Source organism: Clarias gariepinus, chromosome 3, assembly GCF_024256425.1.
Source record: "Clarias gariepinus isolate MV-2021 ecotype Netherlands chromosome 3, CGAR_prim_01v2, whole genome shotgun sequence".
Taxonomy (NCBI): domain Eukaryota; kingdom Metazoa; phylum Chordata; class Actinopteri; order Siluriformes; family Clariidae; genus Clarias; species Clarias gariepinus.
In genome coordinates, this window is record NC_071102.1 from 39,429,198 (window position 1) to 39,455,000 (window position 25,803).

Consider the following 25,803-nt stretch of genomic DNA (forward strand, 5'->3'; position numbering starts at 1 on the left):
TGACGTGATCGGAATAAAAAGACAAACAAGAAACAGGCCACTTAGCTACTGTACGAGTATATGGCTGAGGGGGTAAGGACACTTAACTCATTGCATGCATCATCGTCATTATCATCATCATCATCATCATTGCCATTAGACATGAAGTTTTGAGCAACGTTTGTGTTAAAAAAAATAACAAAAAATGAATAAAAGCATCTTATTTTCACAAATATAAATATATTTATGTACTGTATAATATATATACAACAGATTGCCACCATAAGGACCATTGGCTTTTGGGGGAATAAATTTAAGAGCAAATCAGTCACATCTTTGCTCTAAGTACAGACAGCTATTACTGATTAGTTGTGCTGAAGCACTGGGTAATGTTGGATAAAGGTTGGATGTTGGAGTTTGTTTTTCTTTTTTTTTTTTTTTGAATAGGAATGGGTTAAGCTGGTGGATCGGTGATGTGCCAGTCTGTCAGTCCCTTGGGCCGGGGGATTCCCCTCCCTCCTCCATCTCCCACTGGAAATTCTGCCCTGTCATTTGGTAGAACATGTTATTAAAGGGCTTGTAGAACTTGTGCAGTCTGCGGATGACGTCCGGTTCTATTTTGGGGTGTGTCCTGCCCTTGGATTTGCCAAGGCATCGCGGGGTGCTGCTGTCCTCAGGCTTCTTCAGGCAGGGGAAGCCTTTGGTTTTGTTGAAGTAGAAGTGCTTGTCGGTGACGATGCGCTTGAGCCCCAGGAAGTCCTGCACTTTGGTCATTTCGCCAGCTGGATCTGTGATGAGCCGTTCACCGCTCACGAAGTGCATCTGTGACAGCGGAAAGTATTGGAGCCAGTTTTCTAGATGCAGCGCGTAGATGCCGATACGCAGTGCGCTCCATGAGGCATCAATGAGGCCTAGTGTCCGGTTCTTGAAAGCCAGGACCTCGAACGTCGGGATCTCGGGCCGTTTGGACAGCGTCTGTGTGTAGTCTGAAATCGCTCGTGTCACTGGGTTGCGCACCACTATGATCAGTTTGATGTCCTTCGCCATCGTGTGGATGCGCTTTGGAGCACTGTTCGTCACAAAGTAGCTGGGCGTTTTCTCCATCGTGATCTGCCCCTCCAGCGTCGAAGGCATTAAGTCCCTGAAATGCAAGCAGATGGAAAATTAGCAGAATAATATTCAATAGGGAAATAGTGTAAATGTGAACCACATGTCTGGAATACAAAAGAGCACGCAGTGGTAATAATGGAAAGTATAATCGGCAAAAGGGACATCAGAAATTTTAGGAAATGTACAGCTAATTACATTCAATCAAAAGGATGAAAATGAGACACGGAGCAAACATGCATGCGCACCACTTAATCAGAACGAGGAGCTGTTCTTGGTACTGAAACGAATAAAAGAGCTCACTGCGTAGCATTAATGTGTTCCCGCCCAAAAGGAATTGTGTGACTGAATCTTTCCCATGATCTTAGCAATCCTGTTTTGTCATTCAGACACACCCAAGTCTTCTGTGTCAAGTCTTCCGTCTCCCCTGTCCTCCTCTCTATGAGTGTAAGAGCGCTCCGGCGCAGGGGGAACGGTGATTAATTACAACGTTCCCCCGGATCATTTGTAGCAGAGGAGAAATGTCTCTGCCTACAGAGATTTATCGGAAGGGATAGTAGGGAGCAATTTGCCACTGCTGCAAATATTATGTTCAACTTTGTCCTCGGGACTTGGATGAAAGATGAATCAATGCCTGAGCACGAGTCATTCACAAGCATTAAAACAGGAAGAAGAAAACCCTGGTTTCTCTGTAAAGCCGTGGTTTAATAAACGAGATGTAATTTAGGTTCCTGTGAGGAGTTTAAAGATTGCGTTTAAAAAATTTGCACCGTTTCCTGCTGCATCGTTGTGAGGTTTTATTTTACCAATAACTCACTGAAATGAAGGCGGATTAAAGCCTTATGTCAACACACTGAGTGTGTAGTTATTGTAGTATAGCTGAGCATCCATTGTGTCAGTTGGATCAAAATCAATATTTGACTTTAGGGTTTGGATATGCTTCTTATGTAACAATACCTACACTTTACTTGCGGCTGAGCAATATCGATTTTTATTTTATTTTTTATCTCAATTTTCTCTTTTAGAATATTACGATAAATGATTAAATCATCAAGGAATGTTAAATGCTAAAAAGACTCATCATTTTAGGTTTAAGGAAAGGATGGGAGGGTGTACAGTTTAAGCATAAACTATTTTGCAGTTTTTCTGCAGAACTGTGCATAATAATAATAATAATAATAATAATAATAATAAAACAGGTATACCACCATATTTAAGTGTTTAACAAAAATTTAACAAAACAATAACAGCATTTTAATCACTGTATAAATATTATCCCAATTAACATGAATTAATGTGTTGGTCTTTTAATGTAATTCCCCCTTTTTTCTCTCCTGGTAAATTATTGATTAAAATGTTTCAGTGACAACATATGTCTAATAAATATATAAATACATAAGAAAATAACCTAATGCTAAATAAAGAATTGTCTAATGATAAATAATTTAAACATAAAGTACACTGACAGGTGAATTAATTTTCTATTAATTAACGAACTCTAAATGTTCTCCATTTACAGTACCACAACAATAACCATCAGCTTCACAGAAGAAATGCAGTCAGAATAAACATTTTGCACAGGTATGATCAGAGATTATGTAAACACTGAGTAAAGCTGCATCATAACCAGACTGAGCCTGTTCAGGGCGATGGGCGTGTCAGGGTAAGAAGAGAAGGACATGAAGCGATGCTTCCATCATGCAAAGTGTCCACTGTACTGGCCTCTGGAGACAGTGTTATGATCTGGAGTGTTTCTTCCCTCATGGCACAGGTGTATTTCAATGAAATTTTATTTATATAGCGCTTTTAACAATGGTCATTGTCTCAAAGCAGCTGTACAAAAATAAAAGATTTTTTTAGAAAAGAAAATATTTGGAAGTGTGTATGTGTGAGAAAAATGAATGAATGATGAGATGAATAAATAATGAATGAAATTTCTCTGATGAGCAAGCCATGGGTGACGACGACGGTGGCAAGGAAAAACTCCCTGAGATGGCAATAGGAAGAAACCTTGAGAGGAACCAGACTCAATCAGGGAACCCATCCTCATCTGGGGGATAACAGATAGAGATGATATAACACACTACAGGCAATTTAAAAACGCCAATTAGACAAATCTGCATGACTTTAGACTGTGGGAGAAAACCGGAGGACCCAGAGGAAACCCACCATGCATGGGGAGAGCATGCAAACTCCACACACACAGATCCGAGGTGGAAATTAAACCCTCGACCTAAAGGGAACTGTGCTAAAACCACTATACCACTATGCTTAATTACTTTTAAGTAATTATTAATCACAAATATTATTTGTTAATTTTAAACTTAACTACAACATTATACTGTATATTAAAAATGTTTTATTTATTTATGTTTTTATGTATTTTTTGTAAATCACTGCTTGTGTCCCACATGCACTACCTTCATGGTACCATCGAAACTATAGGAAACACTGGGGTGGACATAATAATATCGTAATATCAAACAAATTTTAAATGTTTTGCATTCTTTTTATTACTCTACTGTAAGATCTTAACTTCCTTTTTCTTTATAAAACCTACAATTTATTACATTAATATTTTTCAATTAAGTTTGAATCAGGTTAAGATTGCCCCAAATGCTTAAAATATTATAATAAATGTACATAAATGTAGATGTACATATTTGCTTAAACACTAAATGATTTTTTTTTTACTACTTTTTATGTCTGTCATAGAATTTTGCATTTAAAACTAATTTCCCCACCCACAGTAACATTCCCTAACATTCCCACTGCCATCAGACTCATAAAGAGCTGTCAGGCATCTACAATCATGGTCTAACATTTTACTGTTGTCACTGATTTTGAACACTCATTGGGGTATTTGCACACCCATTGCAGCCTTGCCCACTGATTGCAGACTTTCTCACACTTGTTGTGGAATTTTGCACGGTATTCCACTACACTGCGTAATCATTGCACAGTCACTGCAGACCTTGGGACATACAGTCCTGTATATTTTTGGTTACATACTTTATTCTGCATACACGTGTACAGTCTATTAATATACAATATATATTTTTCATATGCTGCTTTTAGAACTATTTTTAACATATCTTCTTTTGTAACATATAGTAATTGTTTTTTTCTGCTGCTTTTAATTTTATTTTTCATCTATTTATACATATTTTTTTTATTATTTTAGTGGCATTCATCAAAGGAAGGATTTTATTAAATGGGAGAAACATGTTTCTTTACTGTGCATATGACAATAAAATTGAAACTTAAAACTTGTTATTAGTATGAGAATTATTCTAAAATTCATATTCCTATAAAATCAGTATCTTGCTTGGATAGGTTGGATTTTTTTTATTTTATTTTGATAGTTGCTTAAAACCAAAAAGGTGCACATTTTTAAAAGACCTCTAAATGGAGCACATTAAATGGTGAAAATCACACACACACACACACACACACACAGACACACATATACACATGGACACTTATAAAAAGGGAACGAGAGAGAACCCTCCTGGCCTCTCAGCACATACAGACACTCACTTACAAGTGGCTTTATAATTTCATTTCTGCGCCAGTCTTGCACTCTAGGTGGGTTATTTCCCAATGGATTATTTCTGGCTGTACATGCTATTGAGCTACGCCCGTTCAGGATCTAACGGGATATAAAACATATCTCTGGCTAGCGTGGCACCTACTGTAGGAGCGGTATTCGTTTCTATTATGCACTATCGGTAACCCCGTCTTTCTCAGCACGCTTACATCTTTCTTCTTTCAAGGTCTTCACAAGTTGACTATTAAAAGTCAAGCACAAACGGATGAACTCACTAGTGAGAGGGAAATATCAATGCTTGTTAAAAAAAAAAAAAAAATCATCTCTGATAAATCACCGGTAAAGGTCTTGGAAAGCCACACCCAGCTACACCGCAGGCCCAGGTTCTCTTAATATTGCAGTCATGCTTGTGTGGATACAAGAGGCAGGACATGCGACTTCTGCTCAAGGTAACCCTTTTCATTTAAGACAAGCCTATTATCAGCCTTTTGTCCTCATCAAGCCTCGGCGCAACTCATTATACGTGTAATTGTGGAAATATGGAAATTACGAAAGGCCCCGATACCTTCATTTGCGATCGAGGTCGAACTCATTTGGATCGGGAGAGAATCAGTCATGGATGATGTACATTGGAAATGTCAAGCAGGACAGGGAGGTGGAACAGCAAACACAATGCTGATAAACAAGCTGATTTACCTACGCCTCTCCCAGGCCGCGCACTCAGCCAGAACCGAAAGAAATGGTTAACCCTGAAACGCGTTAAAGCACCCAGGCGTGGGGCGTTCAGGTGGGCAGATAAATAAATACAGCGTGCAGCGACGGTGGAAAAGGCACTTCTCACCATCTGCTGTTTACCTACTCAGACAAATCGCATAACATCCTGTGGCCTTTTGTTCTATAGACCTTTCCGTACTTGTATAACACCTGGATATGACACTCAAGCACAATAAACGATTGTGTTTCGCGTGGCCCGGCGTGTTACACAACACTTATTTTTAGCCCTAATAACAAACATGGGCACAGAGAGCAACTGTCACGTAAAAAGTCATATTTCAGCGGCGGTAAAAGCCTAAATTAGCGAGCTCCTGAGGAAAGTTTTAGATGTACTCACTATATTGCTATACAACTAGTAGTGCAGCTATGCAAAAGACTTTTAATCATCTGCAGTTGCTTTAGAAGGACATTCAAAAATGGCTTTTTCTCTTAGTGCTTTGAAGTTAAAAGCAATTTAATGGCCACTCACAGCAAGCTACGAACAGAACACCGAAAGATCTTCAGAATCACTTTACTCTGCTTTATTTCGTTTCTCTGAAGAAACCCATTCTGTACTTACCACGGAGAGCCGATTATTGAAATCTGGCGAAACATGTACCTTCAGATCCAGCGAACACAAAGCTAAATACATAGAGCAGACAGTCATTTGCTGTACAGACATAGTGATTAAAATGCAATTTCCAGGCGATGGCATGAAAAAGGACAAGAGACTTTTTATTAGCCAGTGAATATAGCTTTTGTTTAAAACGCTTCATGAAAACAGATGCTGTTCCACAGGCCAGATTCAGGTATGAGGAGTGTTCAAGTCAAAGCAGGACTTTCGATAACGGTGCAGAATAACCCGCCTTTATTTTTCTATATAATCCCTTGATACACTAATGCTAATAACTAAATATCCTACTAATTATCATAGTGTTTTACTAGGGATCAAGGTAGAAAGTTTGAGAAAGCGTTACCCAGCAAACATTTGGACGTTCGATGACCGTTGAGATGACGTCCCTCTGAAACATCCCATTTATGGTTGAAAAAGGGTCTAACACATGTGTTCGACATTATCTGATTCACAACAGCTGTCATAAGCGGTCATCAATCATCCAAATTTTTGCTTGAATGTTATATATTGAACAACACTTAGCTATAAGTCAGAGTAACAGCTAATACATGCAACCCCAGGCAATTGTATACATGTACTGATCTAAATGATCTGAATGCATTTTTAGGAAATGTTCTTTGTCATATATTTTTACCAATTGATGCCATCCTAGAGCGACTGGTTTTGGCCAGGGACAAAACGCCGCCATTGGACCAATGTTTGCTGGGTAGTCTCTATTAGGCCGTATTTATCAAATTTTCACTTCCTAGCCTGAATTTTAATAAATTCAATTCAAGTTTATTTGTTTTGCACTAGCCACAATGCACAAGAAGCAAGGAAAAACCCCTTGAAGAGGGAATCTTAAAAGGAACCAATTGGTCTCCAAAGGGAACCCATCCTCATTTGGGTGAGCGTAGATAGCTAGTATAGTTAGATAGTTAATAAACCCATTTTGTAAGTGTGTGCACTGAGGTCAAAAGTGCTATTATAACAGAAAAAGCATTTATTTAACATGGCTTCCACTTTGTCAAGGTCATGAACTGACCCCAAAATGAGCCGTACTTGGGTGGCAATTTCTGGCTTGCATCTCCCTGAGCAAAGTCATTACCACGGTAATGTTAACAGCATCATCAGGAAACTTAACATAAAACACTTTTAAAAATATAACTGTTGGTTTAAATATAAAACCAAAACAGACAAGGCGGCATGGTGACTGCTGTAAGTTGTTAGCACTGTCGCCTCGCACCTCCAGAGTCCGGGTACGATTACCGCCTCAAGTCTGTATGCATGGTTTGGTGGGGTTTCCTTCAACAGTCCAAAGACATGCAGATTAGGCTCATTGGATTTCCCAAATTGGCATAGCCAAGAATTCCTTCATGTCGAGGATCATTATTGGGGACAAAACATGGGTGTACGAGAACAACACTAAGATGAAGCAACAGTGGAAGTGCCCATCATCTCCACAATCAAAAAAAGGCAAGACAGGTCCGCAGCTAGGCGCATCGTCTTTTTTAAATGTTGCCTCATTGTGTATCGAGAATTCGTCCCCAGGGGACAGAACATCTACTGCCAGGTTATAGGGAGGATGTATGATGAACACGACTGGATCTGCAATGTGCAAAGCTTGAAAGTTTTGATACCCCCTTGTATTAAACCTATTTTTGTGAATATATATAAAATGACAATGGAAGACAGCGACAGATGCTCTGTTTATAAGCGGATTATATACATACAGTGTAATATATGTACTTTATAGAGTTTACTGGACGAAAGGCATCGAGAATCACTGAATATTTGCTGCCTGCGCAGACACAATCCTTACATGCACTGGCTGGAAGCACTTATTTTTTACAATGCTGTAAAACTATGACAAATATTTCTTTTTGACACATGACATGGAATAAGAACCTGTCATACAGTGTGAATGGCCTCAGCTGGAGGGAAGTGCTAAAGGGATTGTGAATATGGTTATATGGACAGAGAGAGAGTGAGACAGAGGGAGAGAGAGAGAGAGAGAGAGTGTAGTTAAAACGCCACCACTTTCTCGCAGCAGCAGCAACTAAACCCATTATGTTGCAGCTGAACTGTTTGCTTCAGAAGGACGGTTAAGAAAAGGAACTGACAGCTGGTCCTGATCAAACCCCCCTTTTCTCCGCTCCTCTCCTGCGATCCCCCAGAAGACCGTTCAACTTCCAACAGTGCAGCAGCCTGACACTTTTTCCAACACCACCATCAGGCTGCAGCGCTCAAATTAAATATTTATTTGCCTCTTGGACGTGAAAGATGATGAAACGAAACTTGCGAGGGAGAAACTTTATGGATCTTTGGAAGATCACCATAAACCTGATTATTGCGCTATGAAACCACCGTCTATATCACCTTGTAAATTAGCTTGTTTTTCTTTCCCAGCAATGTTTTTAAAAAAAAACAAAAACAAACAAACAATGAGGATACAGGAACGGAGATGTACAGTACCCCTGGCTATGGAGCAGCAGAACCGAGAAAAACAAAGAGAAATCTCGCTCGTTTTATCACTTGTGCAGACCGGACAACAGATAACACCCACTCATTTAAATATTTATACATTTACTTTGCAGTGTTTCACCCTCATGTTGTTTACATCCCCCTGGATGAGCTGCTGAGAGTGCTTGAGGCTACACACATACAATTTGCTCACAACAGCCCTTGATAGTCTATGATTACACACACACAAACACACACACACACAAATAGATGTGTGGTGTGGAACTGCAGCAACAAAGTGATCAGTTTGTGTTTTCAATGTCACTGGTGTGAATTTATTGGCATTGCAAAATGAAAGGGGAAAAAAACAAACAAACCTGTAACTGGCAGTCACACCTGCGTACATCTGAGGCTATGGCTATACGATTTATATCCAGAAAATGGTGCACACCTGGTTCAGTTAAGCAGAACTGATTAATTTGACATATTAGATGTGATAGGTTCGATAACATGATTGGGGGTGGGGGGTGGGGGGGGGGGGAGGGTGAATAAATAACATGAATGAGTGCTCATCCCGCTGCTCGGGGAAGAAGGGCTGACTGGTGGCCGCGCACGTTAACTCTCCGACTGCTTTATGCGGGCCTTTGTGTGAGTAACAGCCACGAAGGGCATCTATTAGCACAGAAGAAAGTGTGTAGGCACAGGCGCTAAATCCCGCTCAATCAGAGAGCATATGGCATGCATCGCCATTAAAAACGCCTCGACAGACCGACATCAAACACCATGCATCGGATACAACAGTGCATGAAACATGAGACAGATCCATAGAGTAACAACATGTTATTTACACTATCGACTAATTATGCCTGTAAATCAAGCGTGGCGTGTTCATCGAGTCTGCACCATTTTATTCACGCATTTTATTCCGAGCAAAACTTTTATATCCTGCAATACGGTGAAACATTGGTGTTTCGCAATCGAGCGAAGTAACGACACGCGAGGTGTCCCGAAAGTGCTCAGTTACCACAGGATAGTATCATCCTGCCACTTTTCATGCGCGGGCTGATGAGCCGAGATCCTCTGGAGCCCCACAATGCTTTTAGACCCACATCAGCTCCGCTCAGCCCTGAGACTCGCTTAAGTCAGCACCGTAAGACCCCATAGTCGATGGCACTTTCTTATAATTGCTCGGTGCAAAATTAGCATTAGGTTCAGGCCCAGGTTTCCTTCACTTTGTGCCTTTAATAGTGAAAGAAGTACAGTATAAACATCAACATGAGTAAGTCAGGAGTGATTCAATAGGTACAATCGCTTTCTTGATTAATGTTTCACTGACAGATTTACATCGGATCTAAAGCTGAATTTAATCAGTTTGACCGCAAAATGAGGTATCTCCATTCTCCATTTTTTTTTTAAAGAACAAAGTATTATATTAGTTGTTATAAAATTATTATTTTTTGCATGTTTTCTTTAAACCCTAAAAACTCAATCGGCACAAAACAGTGCATAAACACAGCATACAGTAGGTCATATACGATTATAAAAATAAAATGTGCTTATATGGAAAAAAACTGTGTATTTGGGTTTTTGGATACAGTACGTCAGGTAGAACAAAATCATTATCATTATTCTTATAAAGGGTAAGTTCAACCGCTACCACAACATGGGAATGATGTTTCAAAAAATAATGTGGAACTCCGGAAACAACTGAAAACAAATAAAAACACGTGTATCTGTTATATATGTATATGTATTTCTTTGCCATTGGAAACCATTTTTTTTTTTAATCTTTTGCTCAGTCATGTTTGTATGGTTGGTTAAAATGAACTAAAATTCAGTTCATCATATTAGCTAGATAGTACTGGAAAAAATGATATGTTACTCTACGGTATACTGCACAATCCCGAGCACTATATATGTTTATTTTAAAAAATTACAGCCGAAAAAACTAATAATGCTTTCGACTTTAAGGAATGCGTCACAACTATGGTAAAATACCAAAAAATTGAAAACTTCATAGAAAATTGTTTGTTTTTTATCGAAGAGAAGGTGACGTGAGCAGCCACACTCAGGAGTACCAAATGCAACAGCTACTCGCACATGTACGTATTTCATATCTCTTGTTTACAATCGTATTAAGATCACTCGCCTCTTGAGTGCTGTAACATCATCTTTACTTAATTTCCCTTTTAAAAATGACTTTCATTATCACTGAAGTGCATCAGAAGTCCCAAACAGAGCAAATGCTAGTGCTAAAAAAAACCTGTGCTAGTGACAGTTCAAAGCTTCTCAAAGAAAAATGGATAGCCATTTTCAATAAAAAAATATTTTTCTATAGACAACCATGTGTGTCTGCAGCCACCTGTTTGCCAAAATGAGTCTGAAAAATGGCATTTATCTCGTTTTGTTGTCAAACTGTTCACTTGTCTAACCTGCGCAGAGACCCCCTGAGGTTTTGTGCAACTTTATCGCTTGCACGGATCACATCAGTAAACTCATACAGGAGCTTTCTATTTAAGAGCAGGTTTTAGCAGGGGGATATCAACACGATTGATTTTTTTTTATTCAGGTCGTCTTAGAGTCAGGCCACTGGACCAGACTTCACTTCTAAAATGACTCAGTAGAAAGAAACGGCTGTTGGCCAGTGCCTCTCCCCCCTTTCTGTTCATTGATTACTCCCTCGCGTGGAGTCACAGTGAATCACTCACAACTTCACTCCCACCTCAGAGCGAACCGTGTCAATAGCTCAACTCTATCACTGACTCAGACGGAGGAACCTTCATGCCTGCTGAATCTAAAATAGTTATCCGTTTTAGCTGGGATATTTATTCTACTGTACCTTACAGATTCAATCGTGTGGATGAAGACACGTTCCAAGTGAAACATTTCTAAGAGAAGGAAATTAACCCTTAAAACGAAACCGCGTATGATCACGGAATTGCCCTTTTCTTTATTGAGTCAGTACACAGTAAAATTACACTTCAAACAGTAATGTCTTATTAAGTGAAATGATCTTAGATATTATCAATCAATCTGATATTATTATTTAGGCTGTATATTTTCTCTAATTCTCCTTATTTCCAGAAATACATTTAATGCGTACAATTCTTGCTATCTGCCAATAGGAGACAATTTTAAGCTTAAAGGTCTTGAATGTTGTTATTCCTTTAACAAGTTAATGCAGGTCCCGAAGCTCCATCAAAGTGTGTGTTAATACTCCAGCTGAAATACACCTCAGATCATTTCTACAATCATTTATCATACCTCAAACTCCCTTTATTGCACTCCTCTTCCAAACATGCCATTTCAGTGTCTATCTTTAAAAAAAAACTGCTCCAAAAGACGGGCACCTCTAATTAGAGGACAGTTAAGAGCCAAATCTAATTGGCTTCTTAAACCCTGGCCAATAGAAAATTTGAGCAGGGATTTTTTTTTTTATTTTTTTTTTTTATATATACAATACATTTTTTTTTTTTTTTTTGTAAGTGTATTGTCTTTAAAAGGGCACTGGAGCCCAATCTGAAGGTAAAATGGCTAAAAAGATTTTGGAATTTGGATATGCCACCTTTTTTAATTTAGATAATTTTAATCAGCTTATATTTGGTTTTCTGTAATGTTTAACAGGAAATACAGAATACATTTAGTCAAATCAGTTAAACTGATGATAATTGCACATGGTTTAATCATGGCTTAATTTTACTTTACTTCACCTGTTTGTTTACACTGTCTTCTCGCTTTGTGTCTCTTCCTCTTTCAAATGCTTATGTACTGTACAGAACAAGGACCGCAGGCAGAAAATAAAAGGTTTGCACAAAAGGTTCATACACCTTAAAACATGTTGGTGTAGAACACAGACTAGTTATTTACCATCACTGTACTGAATTTTCATCTGCAAATTACAATACATTACCAAAAAGGTTTACCTGACTAAAACACCTATAAGTAGACCTTTTTCAACCTGTTATGGCTACCGGAAATAAGTGGTCCCAATGTGTTTCCAAGACGTTCTGTGTGCCAGCATGACAATGCCCCTGTGCACAAAGCAAAAGCTCCTTGAAGATGGTATGTTACGTTCGGAGAAGAAGAACTTGAATGACCTGCACAGAGCTCTGATAAATGGCATTTATCATGTTTTGCAGTGAAACCCATCATATACAATGTATGGCCTAAACAGCTCATGTGCTGGAACTAGATCCTGCTTGACATCCTGCCATCAGTGCCTGATCTCCCTAATGCTGAATGAACACAAATCCTCACAGCCAGGAGCCGAGATCCGGTGAAAATCCTCCCCATCAGAGTGGAGTGTATTATAAAAGCAAAGGGGAATAAATCTGAAATTAGATGTTTCGGCCATACAGTGTATGTGATGGGTTTCACTGCAAAAAAAAAGTGATAAATGCCTGTCAATGTTTGCAAATTATTTTCAGTCTTAGGCACAAAAGACTGACTTTCCAAAAAAAAAAAAAAAAAAAAAAAAAACAATGACATTGTTTTTTCAAAGCATCCAGCAGCCATCGTTATAATCCTGGCACAGGTTCATCCTCACTGGATGTTTGTCCCGCACACACACTTAACAGCAAAGCCATCAAAAAACCATCGACTCAGATAGGTAGTGCCAGCAACTGGAAGTCCTAATAAAATTGCTCCTGGTTCGTTTAGTGTTTCTAATCTCTGGGGTTTAAATTCAGAAGCTTCTAGTAAAGTTTTCATATCTGCCCAGTTTATTTATTATGTGACACATCCAGAAAAAAACAGTCACATTGCTCCCTTATGTCACATGATCAATGTGGGCAAAATAGCAGCTACCATGTGCAGTATAAATAAAATGTGTTGTATGGACGTTTGGAAAAATTTCCAGCCAAAAAAAAAAAAAAAGAACAGTAATCGCACCTTTTTTACCCTATTTTTTATACCCTATATTAATTACTCTAGCAGTCGTGAACTTCTATAATAAGGTACCCATCAACTACTGTAGTAAACTTAAACCTGGTTGAGGATTAGACTGATGATGCTGTAAACTGAAGATTTTTTTTTTTATTGTTTCTTATAATCTTTAATATTTTTTGTTTAAATAGATTTTTTTTTTTTTTTTGTGGAACAAAACTCAACACTTGCTTTCTTGTTCAGATTTGCCACTAGTGACTCACTACAAAAACAGCACCCAAAGCTCAAACCACATTATTATGGAGACTGAATTGCATATTTGTATTGGCATAAACACAAGTACAGGCTGAAGTTGTGACAAAAACTGTAAGAGGCAGATGTATAGCATTTCGGGGGGAAAGGGGAATGTACAATTCTCTGATTTTAAATGATTTTTGACAATATTTTGACATTTGTTCTTTGAAACTCAAAGAAACCACGCAAAATATACTTAATCAAATGGAGCTTTTACATAAAAAAAAAATCATTTTATCTAATTTTGCAGTCAACCCTCTTATATAGCTTCTGTGCTCTGGTACTAAAGTGCTTTAAGTATCAAATAAACAAATTAACAAATATGGAAAGTCAATATTACCAGGTGAATCACCACATTTTTTTTTCTAGTGCCATAATTAGAGATGATTAATGGAATACGCCGACACTAATAAGGAGAATGTCAATGACGATGAAAAATGCTTCCCAACTAATCCATCAAACAAAACACACCAGTCACTTCTCAATGTGCTGACCTCTGATATGTTTTAACAGCGGAGAACATTAATGCTGGAGACATGGAGTCAGCGCACAGGACTTGAAGAGATTTGAGATATCCGGTGTCTCTGTCCTTTATGCGTTTGCTGACTTTGCCGCTGTCTTACACACAGACAAACTCTGATACATAGATATTGCTCCCTGGAACAGTGTTGTCCTCTGTTTCCTGGTTAATAAAACCCAAGACCTCAGCAAGCCAACATGGGAGACAGATATAAGGGAAACGCGTCATGCTTAGATGACAGTAAAGCGACCACCTTTTATCAGAAATATAACCTGTGGCTTTCTTCCTGGTGAGAAATATAGATTTTTTGATAGTAATTACACAGCGCCTCTTCACTCTGTCATTTTTGATTTTCCAAAACAGCTATTACACAGGTCACTAAAAGCTCGATTATGGCCATGTTAGTCACTGCTGAGATGCGGCCACGTGGTGCTGCTCATTTTTGGAACATCTGCCCTGATGGAAATAGACCAGTAAGAATATTATAATCGTGTACCGAGGGGCCTAAGCTGCTCCATTAAAGTCTTAAGCCGACCTAATACTGAAACCTCCGCTAATCCAAATTGTGCATTTGCTGGCACAGATGAAACCCTGTGTGTAATGTCGTATGGTAAGGCTATGTGAAGTTTATGTGTTAAACACCTTCATGACAAAGTGCATTCAATTTGGTAACTGGTTTTCGTGAAGATTTTTAACTGCAGGTTGGCGTCTAAACAGTCGCCTGAATTTCGTAAAAAAAGAAATGCCATTTATGAGTTGCATGAAGAGGAATGTGATTAGTTTTAGGCTGTGCTGCCAAGCAACAGTGTTCAAAAGCATCCGGCAGCCAGCGTTATAATCCTGGCACATGTTCATCCCCACTGGATGTTTGTCCCGCACACACACTCGACAGCAAAGCCATCAAACAAAACCATTGACTCAAATAGGTAGTGCCAGCTACTGGGTATCCTGATAAAAATTGCTCCTGGTTCGTTTAGTGTTTCTGAGTTCTGGGGTTTGAATTCAAGTCTTCAGATCTTCCCAGGTTATTTAAAGTCTAATTTCTTTAACAATGGATGGTTTGGATTCCTCTTGCAATCTGCATCCAGGTTTTAAACAAATAATTTAAAAATTATATTTTTATTTAAATAAAGAAAGAAAGAAAGAAAAAACAATTTTAAGCACAGGAAGCTCTCGTAATCAGGCCAACCATCTCTTGTGTCCTATAAATTACAATAACATATGGACAATAGCTACTGTTTACACTATGTGACCCTTTTACAAATGGGCATCATTAATCTCAGCATCCTGTTTTTTTTTTTTGTTTTTTTTCCCTATGTGCATATGGGACCAGTTCTACCAGCAGTGCATCACGGTACATTATCATCATCAAGCTTACAAACCTCCACGGGTATACGGTAAAGTCCTGAGGCATGACCCTTGTGTTTCTTTTTCTAGAACAGAATCTGGAAGAACAGCAAAGTCACAGAAAGACAATAAGTGCATTTGCATGGTTATATTCCACTAATAATGGGACTAATTGTCCGATAAAACTGCATCATGCAAACACATCAATCAGACCTGATCGGAATTAATTTTCAATAGGAAGGAGAAAGGTGGTATTAACTACGGTCTCTGACTAAACGATGCACTGATTGGCTCATTATTTTATCTAAAGTAAAGCATCAAACTACTCATAGATAAGACAGAATTCTTGTAACCAATCCAACACAGAAGACGGGATTTATTAGAAAATGTGGAAAGTCTAACCTAACCTCAAGCTGGAGAAAAGAAACTCTGTATTATTTCTGGCAGATTACACGCTTCACAGCAGGTAGAACCACTTTGCAGATGTCAACAAAATCATTTATATTCTGATTAAATGAGCATGTAAATGCGTATCTTATAGTATCAGCACCCCTCTAAACAATTAAGTTGGAATTCTCTAATCAGAATGATTTTAATCCTATTTAAGAAATGTTGTCCATGTAAACATAGCGACTGATGTTAATAGTCTATTCTAAAAACTGTCCAAATTGTCTCTCTCCATACACATTAGCCAGTAAAGGATTACGCGACTTTGTTTGCTGTAAAGATCAAGCCAGTGTTCTCTTTCACTTTCATGAGCCACAGTATGTACAAAAGCAATGCATATATAAACTTAGCCATTTATACAGCATATTCAAATACACAGTAGGTTGGGCTGACATAATCAGATATCATACAGTAAATGATTGACATATAAACTGATTCTGATGTTTGAGAAGCAATGCATGAAGAAAACGAATTCATTTGGATCTTAGCATTTTTGCACTTTAATCTTAACAACAGCAAATGCCAAAGCTAATCGGAACATTTTTTAAAAACATGTGAGTTATGATCCCTGAGGAACATCCATACAGCTCGAGTGAGATCCGAGATCTGCGGTGGTCTAGCATGGTACTCAGATATCAAGGTGGACATTCATCGTTTTGGGAGTATCAGGCTGTTCCAGTGTTTTATTTACTTTTCCGCAAAGCTTACAAATATCTCTGGTTGGATCATCCAGTTCTCCTTTTCCATTGCTGATGTGGTGTCTTCCTTACAAGCCAAGCAAACATCATGCATATTTGAGATCTCTTCAAATTCAAACCCCTCCTCGACCCCCTCCGGCAAACTGAGAAAACTTTCTATCCAAGCACTAGTGAAACACTAAGATAAGTGTGTTAGTGTAGCAGGGGATTATATGGAGAAATGAAGGGAGTTTAACGCTTATAACGATCAACCAATCACAATCAAAAGTCCCACTTTGACTTGAACGCCATTTATAGATTTCAATATTTTTATGTTTTTAGAAAAATATATTTTATAGTCACACTTTACAAAGGTAATTTTTGTAATAAATGTTTGTTATTTTAATTCTGTTTTAATTTTTGTTACCTTAATGTACAGATTTAACTTAATTGTATTTAAAAACAAATTGTAATGTATTTCTATTTTCTTTGGAATTTGTATTTACGTTGTAGGTTACAGATAGTCGTTTAAGCATTTCACTGCATGTTCTACTGTGCATGGCTGTGTATGTTACAAGTAAAATAAAAATCAGTTAAAAAAGCTATTAATTAAAATAAAATAAAGTGAAATAAAGAGTGTTGCTATCATAAAGATGACAAAGGCGTGTGTGCATGTGTGTGTGTGAGAGAGAGTTTGCATAGGCTAATCTTGATTGGATTTGTATAAAATATATATATATAAATAATATGATATCATAATCTAATAAGAATAAAACTAATTTATCACATAAAAGGATTTATTACTTCATTAATAAGCAAACCAACAGTAAGCACAAACAATATGATGATTGTATTTCAACACCTTCCAAGAGCCATCATACATAATTCCATATAATCCTAAAACAACTTTATTTTTTGTAACTGGGGAAAAAAATAATAATAGCGTAAAAGGTTAAACAAAAAAGCTACTTGAGTTGTAAATGTGAGCAGTGCTGTGGTTTAGTAGCTTCAGCACCTCTTGACTGCTCTAGCAGAAAGCTGGCGAGAGTCGCAGTGAGCCAGCGAGCAACATAATAAGCGTTTAAGGCTTGCAGCAAAACCTGATGAAGTCGCTGTTTATTAGCAGGCAGAAGATTAACTCCATCCCTGACGGGATAATTCAACAAATCCCAGAAGCGGAGAGAGAGAGCAGATATCGAACGGTCATCTGTCCTGGCAGCCGAGCGAGCGTGTGTTACTCCAGAGTGTTCGACAAGCCTGAGCTCAGAGTGTACTGTACTTTACTCCACTGTACAGTATGTTACTTTACAAGTAAGTTCTGCTTTTCCGCTTGGGTGCCACGTACTGTAGTGCTCTACAGAGCTGAAAATGAACTGTCAGCCTGTTTACATCTGCTAGATACTTCCTGCCAATTACTGCATGCTACCTCCGAAATCTTTAACTTAATTTACCTGCCATATTGCGACATGGAAGTGTCCCAAGTTTGCGCACCAAGTAGAGAACAGGTGCCATGTTGTTTCCTGCCTGGAGAACCAATTTGCCTTCTTTGTCTGGATTATGTTACAGTCTTGCAGTCCAAATTATAAATGGCAGATGTGATAGGACCATCAGTTCTGTCTCACAAACCGGTCATTGCATCAAATGATAAACAAAACAAAAAAAAAAGGAAAGAAAAGAAAAAAATTAATAAATCAAGTGTTATATTCTTTTTTATTATTTAGGGTTGTAAAAAGCACTTAAGTTACTGAAAAAAAAAACAAGTGCAGTCTCAATTTGAGCGGTACATACATCCACTGAATGTTCCTACACTCCTACCTCTGGGTGCTTTCTTGTCAAACTTCAGCACTATATCTTCCCTAGCACCATGCAGTGCCAGCGCAATAAAATGAGAGAAGGGATGGAAAAAAAAAAAAGTATCATTCTTTATCTTTGGAGAGAGCGACACAGAGCATGCCGACTGTGAAATGGCTGTCCCAAGTCATTGAACAGTTCACTGGCTCACAGTGAGGAGATGGATCTAGATATACAGTGTGATACTGGATGGATCTCAAAACAGCCCTCAGATGGCCTTGGGCCAATGAGCAGTTTGTTTAAGCACAGCCAGTAAATCAGTGTACACATCTTTAATCTCTGGAGAAGAGGTACTCTGCTAACAGCGTGCCAATCTGCCATAAACACCTGGCACAAAAAAAAAAGAGGCCTAATGGTTTAAAGATATACGGATTAACTTTGCATAATGTTTACTGGCGAAGAGAGATCTTAAAACTACCGAGCCCTGGAGTGGTCACATCATATGTTTCTCTTAATTCGTTTGCACGTTTAACTAAAGCTTGTGCACAAATTAACAAAACGAGTAAAGGAATTAGAGAATATACAGTATGATGTGATAATTTTCCCAGTTCATTGTGTTTTTTTTTTTATTATTATTATTAGAGCGTGTGCGCAATTTAGTCAAACGAACAAATAGATTAGGTGACTTCATCTAGTCCTTACATTTATTTCACCGAAGCGTTCATGCACTTTTGCTAAAAAGAACAAACTGATTTTAAAAAAGTAGAAAATGAACCATTTTTCTAGTTCCCTTACAAGTTTACCGCACAAGTTATTAAAATGAATGAACAAATTAGTAAAATATATTTTTTTTGATTTTTCTATTTTATTTGTTCATTTTACACAATGAGAAATCACATTAGAAATAAAAGAATATGACAAGGCCATTTTCCTGGTTAATTTATTCACTCCACTAAAGCCTTAATAATCTTTAAATAAAAAGATTGAATTGAAAAAAAAAAAAAACTGAGTGGACCATTTTCCTAGTTTGTTATCTTTGATGACTAAAGCATGTGTGCATTTAAATAAAATCAGTGAAGAAATTTATATATAATATATAACATTATTTTTTTAAGTTAATTTAAACAAGAAGCTGGAATATAAAACAATTTCACTGTGCAGTAATGTATGTGTGATCAATAAAAGCTGAACTGAGGATGAACTAAACTAGTTCATTCGTAAACTTTTTTTTTTTTTACTAAGGTGTGTGCACAATAAAAATAAGTTTTACATTTTAAATATTTTATTTTATTTTATTGAAGGATAAACACAGTTTTGTTAAGAAGTAGGAAAAACCAGAAAAAAAAATTATAGATTTTTCTCGTTTACTGTATGTACTAGTTTATTGTGCAGGTTACTAAAATGAGTCATCAAATAAAAAAAAATCACATTTTTGTCATTTATTTGTTTGTTTGGCTAAAACACTAACATTTAAGTTAAAGTAATAAACAAATTTAGAAAACGATCAGAACATTTTTCTAGCTTTGTTATAATGAAACGGGCAAGTTACAATTATGTGTAAATTTTTTTTATCTTGATTTACTAAGGCATTTGCTAAATCTAATAAATCAAATAAATATATATATATAAATATGATGAGACTGTTTTTCCAGATCTTACACTTATGTTACTGAAGCATGCACAAACTTTTATTAAAAAGAACAAAATATATATAAGGAACTATTTTGCTAGATTTCTTTCTAATTTTACTAAAGTCTACACACAGTGTATTAAAATGAGGAAAAAACATATTATGTGTTGTTTGTGTTGTTGTTGTTTTTTTTTTCAATTATATTAATTTGATATTTGATATTAAGGTATGCACACAATTTTATTAAAAAGAATACAAACAAATTACAAAAAAAATTATGGGGCCTTCCCTTAATTACAAAATGATACCACAAATTATGATTATTATTTATATTATATATATTAATAATATAAATTATACTGAAGTTAATTATAATTATTATAATTTTATAATTAAAGCTGCACACGTTTTTATCAGAGCAAATTAATTAGAAAAAAATATTCTGTATGAATTTTTCCTGTCTGCATTTCCTCAATTTTGCAAAACAAGCAACTGAAAAAAAGCGTGAAAATTTCTCTAGTTTGTTTGCTTACCTGAAAACTAAACTGAACGAACTGGATGTAAAAAAAAAGGATTTAAAAAAGTATTCTGCGTCTCTTGAACTTCACTATTAACTCACTTCTTTACTAAGTGTGTTTAGACCATCAATACAATTTTCTACACCAGGACAAAATCTGACAAATTCACTGCACTGACGTAACCTGGTATACCTGGCATTTGTGATCATTATTGAAGAGAAGATGAACACAGAGGAGCTTGAAGTTTTCTTAATGTATAGGAACTGAACAAGAGTTCAAACATCACACAACATCCTATAACTGCAAATAAGACACGTCTAAGGGCACTGATGAAATATCCTGTCCTTCAGGCTCGGGCTTCACTCCCAGCCTTGAAAAAAAAGACAGATGTAGGTATTTGAACAGAGGCGGGAGGGATGAAAAACTTTATCACCTCACACATGAAGCAGGGACTTGAGCACTGAAGAACATAAGGAACGATCAGAGCAGCAAAGAATGTAACCAGCTATTTTTATTTTCTCTTTGTAAAAGTTTTTAGATTGTGTTTAGTTTCCCAGATGAGCTGTAATGTGATAATTATCTTAACTGCAACTCAAGACATAGCATGCACAATTAATACATATATTTATAAATAGCCAATATAAGTTTGACCTCCTAAATTTCTCTCAAATTACTTAGTCTTTCTTATGGATTGATGATTGTTAACTTTTATTACATTTTCTGCCACAATGCCATTAAATTCTTAGTCCTGACTCTTCAAATGATAGATGGATAGACAGACGAATCTGCACTTGTTCTATTACATCACTGTTTCTATAGTAACAAATCACTGACAGATCTTTAAAAAAAATAGCAAAGTAGCATTTTTGAAAGAGCCTGTAAACCTGTTCCTTATAATATCCTGAAAACACTGCATGAGAATAACTTCGCCTTGAAAAAAATATAATATATATATGTTTAAAAAGCATAGACTGCAAGCATAAAAAATATACTAAATTAAACTAAAAATATGAATAAACTATTCTCAACAACGGCTAAAATTTCTAAATATAGTTGTTAAAAAAAAGTCGACTAAAAGTGCATTGCAGTGGTTTGTAGGTGGTTCTTACCTCTTTATAACAAATCGAGTTCAAATATATGGAAAATTACTAGCCACCTAAAGAGCATTAGAAATCAGAATCAATGATTCATGTTAAATAATAGTCTTGAGTCATTTGGAGGTGATTTACATTTACATAAAAACCCCTGAAGGATCACCTGCTATTTTTCACCAAAGGCTTATTATTGGGAGGAAGTACAGTAGTCACCATTATTAAATTCTGTGTTTCAGGTCACAGGTACCTTTTAAATTTTGAAATGAAAAATATTTGCATTAAGTTTAGTATTTCTTTGACTGAGAAACAACTTCTAAACTACGGGGGGAGAAAATCTTATATATGTTTTCCAGTTTTTGTTTTTTTTTATCATTATCATATCTGATAATGTAACAACACTCAGTCAATTCTTGAGATTTCTTACTGTTGTCAAACACACCTGCTGTACTTAAGATACATTTTGTGTTGACAGGACAAAGTAATCTAGTTCATTGTCTCTAAATGTACATCATTCCAATTAAAAACTAATTATTTTCCTTTATTATTCTTTATATACTTTATTGTTTTTTTTATTTACAATTTTTGCTCGGAAGTGGACAATTGTAGGTTCCTTTTGTTTTGTTTTTTTCTACATTGGACAGCGGCACCCTAAGCCCGATCACCTTGCATTAGGTAGAAAGTAATGTGAAATGATAATAGGCACTAACGTGTTCCTTTTTAAAAACCAACAAACAAATATCATTGTATAATTTTAAACAAAATTGCAATAAAGCCATACAATAGAGTACAAATGCAATATAATATACGCATCTAAAAACAATAGCAAGAGCATAATCCCACAACTGTAGCATTAAAGCTGGCAGGCCACGTAATCAGCTTTGTGCGGGTTTAACATATTTCGCCTATAGGAACATCTTGTAATTATGAATGAGTAACTTGTACAACAGTACAATAAGCACATGCTATAGTTCTTGGTTGATCTGGTCAGTAACTGGGGACTTGACTCATGTTCACAGAGTCCCAAAGGATGGCAGTGCGCCTAAATAACATAGTGAACACATTTTAGACTCTTTTCTCCACATGGACATTTTATTGTCCAAACCTGGAATGCTCCAGTTAGCCGACACTTTACTTTCAGGCAAAACATGGTATTGGTGCTCAAAAGTGTCTCATCTGGGTGAAAAAGTCAATTATCAAATAATTCTATTCTTCGTAATATTTAATGCTTTTTATCTATCGATCCATGCTTTGTGTTTTGTGTAAATGCATAAAGATTTATATTTTTATCAGATAAAAAGAAACACATTTGCTAAATACATTTCATGTAGTGTCTGTTACTTTTTTTATTAAATTTTTTTTTTATTATCTTAATTGTCAATCAGAATAAACTTGGCCAATTTAGATTCCAAATGAAAGGCAAACCTGAAAAAGTCTATTATTTTAAAATGCCCAATATTTAAGATATTGCAATATAAATTTGACATGGTTACGGACACTACAGATCATAGCAACAACTTTTATAAGTCATATGCTTCTAAAAGCTTACACATTAGTATTAATACTAATTAATACTAATGTCTCATCAAGAAATATGAATAATTTGAATCATTTTTAATGATTATGGTTTGAAGCGAGACAGTATAAGGCTAAAAAGTGGGCATTTTGGGGGAAACATATTGTGGCGTGGGCGGGGTTTTGGGACTAGTAACCATCATGCTTTGCGGGAAGGGTTGTTAGGTGTTCACCCTGTCGAGGAAAGGTGGTTGGATTAGTGGCTTCGGCCAGGGTGTGTGTGTGTGAGTTAGAAGTGTGTCTTGTGATTGTGTGACTTGTGAATGTGCCGTTTATGTGCTATGCTGAATAAAATACTCCCAGCCATTTGCATTGGGCAGCAAGGAAGCTCACTCGTCTCTCCTAATCCCTTCGTGGCGGTGAAAAACGCTACAAGTGGTGTCAGAAGTGGGATGGAGAGTAACGGGTTAGAGTGCACCCCGGAGCAAGCTACAGCTCCGTGCGCCGTCAGCCGGCGAGGCGATCTGCAGCTGCACCTGCCGTCCTACAATGGCGCTGTCAAGCCCCACGCGTTCATCGCTCAGGTGGAGCTAGCCGCCGACTTTGCGGGCTGGTCCCCGGCGGAAACAGCCGTCCGGGTGGCCCTCTCGCTGGAGGGCGAGGCGCTCCGGTCGTTGGAAGACCTCCGGGCGGATGAGAGGAAGGACTGGGCGAAGCTGCGGGAGTCGCTCCACTTCCGGTTCGGCGTGGGTGACCGTCAGGAGGCCGCGTGCGAAGAGCTAGCGACCCGCGAGCGGAGCGCCTCCGAGCCACTGGGGGCGTTCGCCATGGACTTAAGATCTCTCGCACGCCGGGGCTACCCGGAATTCGGGCCCGTCCAGCAGGAAGAGCTAGCTCGCCGTGCGTTCTTGCGGGGAATTCGGCCGTCGAGGCTGCGCGAGCACATCCGGTTAGCGGCACCGTCATCTCTGTCTAAGGCGCTACGCGAGGCCGAGCGTGCCGAGCCCATCCTGGCAGAACACCGCGGCGAAAGAGCCGAGCGTTTTCCCGTGGCTCGGGGCCGCTCGGTAGGTGAACCTAGCCGGGGACAGGGCTACCCGTCGCGGCTAGGCCTCAACTCAGCATCCGAGCTTCCGGGACGGCAAGGACCGCCGGACCACCGCGGCAACGCTCCCCGGCCTGAGGACAGCGTACCCCAGCAGCCGTTACAACTAGCTGCGGTGAAGCCGCCTCCCACAGCCGTCTCTGTTTCCCCAACTGCCGGGCCCAACTTCCGGTCAGGACGTGTAGGAAATCGCGCGGGCGTCTACGTGAACTGTGGCATGGACAACGTTTCGCTACGGGCACTCGTGGACACCGGCTCTACAGTTTCGCTGCTGCGCTGTGGAGTATTAAAACAGGGCGAGCACGGTTGTATGCTGCCGGCCCCAGCCTTGACTATTCGCACTGTGTCAGGGAGCTATTTGGAGATACGGGCCTGTCGCACTGTGCGAATACAAGTAGGTGCAATCAGTCTTTCTCATCCATTCTTTGTGGCAGACATTGAGGATGATTGTATCTTGGGGTTGGACATTTTAGAAAGGTGGGGTGCGGTACTGAATCTCGCTGACGGAACGTTGCGTGGTAGCTTCGGGTTAGCCAGGTTGCTAGTTCCCAAAGCGCAGCCGGACGTGTTAGTAGAGCGCACCAGGGGGGCGGAACTTCCGGTGGACGCGCCATGTAAACATCCGGTAGCAGACCGAGCGAGAATAATGGCCGAGCTTATGCAGCGTAGCAGCATGGGGCTGAGTCCGACACAGACCGACACAGTGAAGTCCCTTTTACATGAATTCGCGGACATTTTCGCGGTAGATGAGCGCGAGTGCACACATACTAATTTGGTGCAGCACACGATTGATACGGGTAACGCAGCTCCTGTTCGGTTACATCCGAGACGCCTTCCCTTAGCTAAACGAGCTATCGCCGAGCAGAAGCTGCGTGAGATGGCCGACTCGGGCGTCATAGAGCCAGCGTCCGGACCGTGGTCTTCACCGGTTGTGTTGGTGCGTAAAAAGGACGAATCGTGGCGGTTTTGTGTCGATTACCGGCGGTTGAACGAGGTAACGCGCAAAGATTCTTATCCGTTGCCGCGAATAGATGATGCGCTGGAACACGTTGCGGGCTCGGCGTGGTTTAGCTCGTTAGATCTGCGTAGCGGGTACTGGCAAGTAGAGCTCGCCCCGGAAGCGCGACCTAAAACCGCGTTCTCGATCGGGCAAGGGCTATGGCAATTCCGGCGCATGCCGTTCGGCCTGTGTAATGCTCCAGCTACCTTCGAACGGTTGATGGAGAAAGTGTTGGCCGAGATTCCTCGTAACCGGTGCGTCGTTTACTTAGACGATTTACTGGTGCACGGCAAGGAATTTGAGGTCGCGCTAGCTAACCTACGGGAGGTATTTTTGGCTATACGGCGGGCGAATTTGCGGCTCAACCCGAAAAAGTGTCAGCTGTTGCGGCAAGAGACCGTGTTTCTGGGACACGTGATTAGCGCTCAAGGGATTGCCACCGATCCAGCCAAAATTGCTGCCGTACAGAATTGGCCTGAACCGTTAAACGTGTCGCAGCTACGCACCTTCCTCGGGTTA

The 25,803-nt window shown here is 38.7% G+C and overlaps 1 protein-coding gene across 1 annotated transcript in view; it reads right to left on the reverse strand.

The window, feature by feature from the left end:
* Positions 1-204: 204 nt before the first annotated feature.
* The window catches only part of hs3st4 (heparan sulfate (glucosamine) 3-O-sulfotransferase 4), a 121,994-nt gene continuing 96,395 nt past the window's right edge, over positions 205-25,803 (reverse strand). The window contains exon 2 of the mRNA XM_053491375.1: positions 205-1,120. Coding sequence (XP_053347350.1) covers positions 466-1,120 — 655 coding nt within the window. The 3' untranslated portion in view covers positions 205-465. The remainder of the gene's footprint in view (positions 1,121-25,803) is intronic.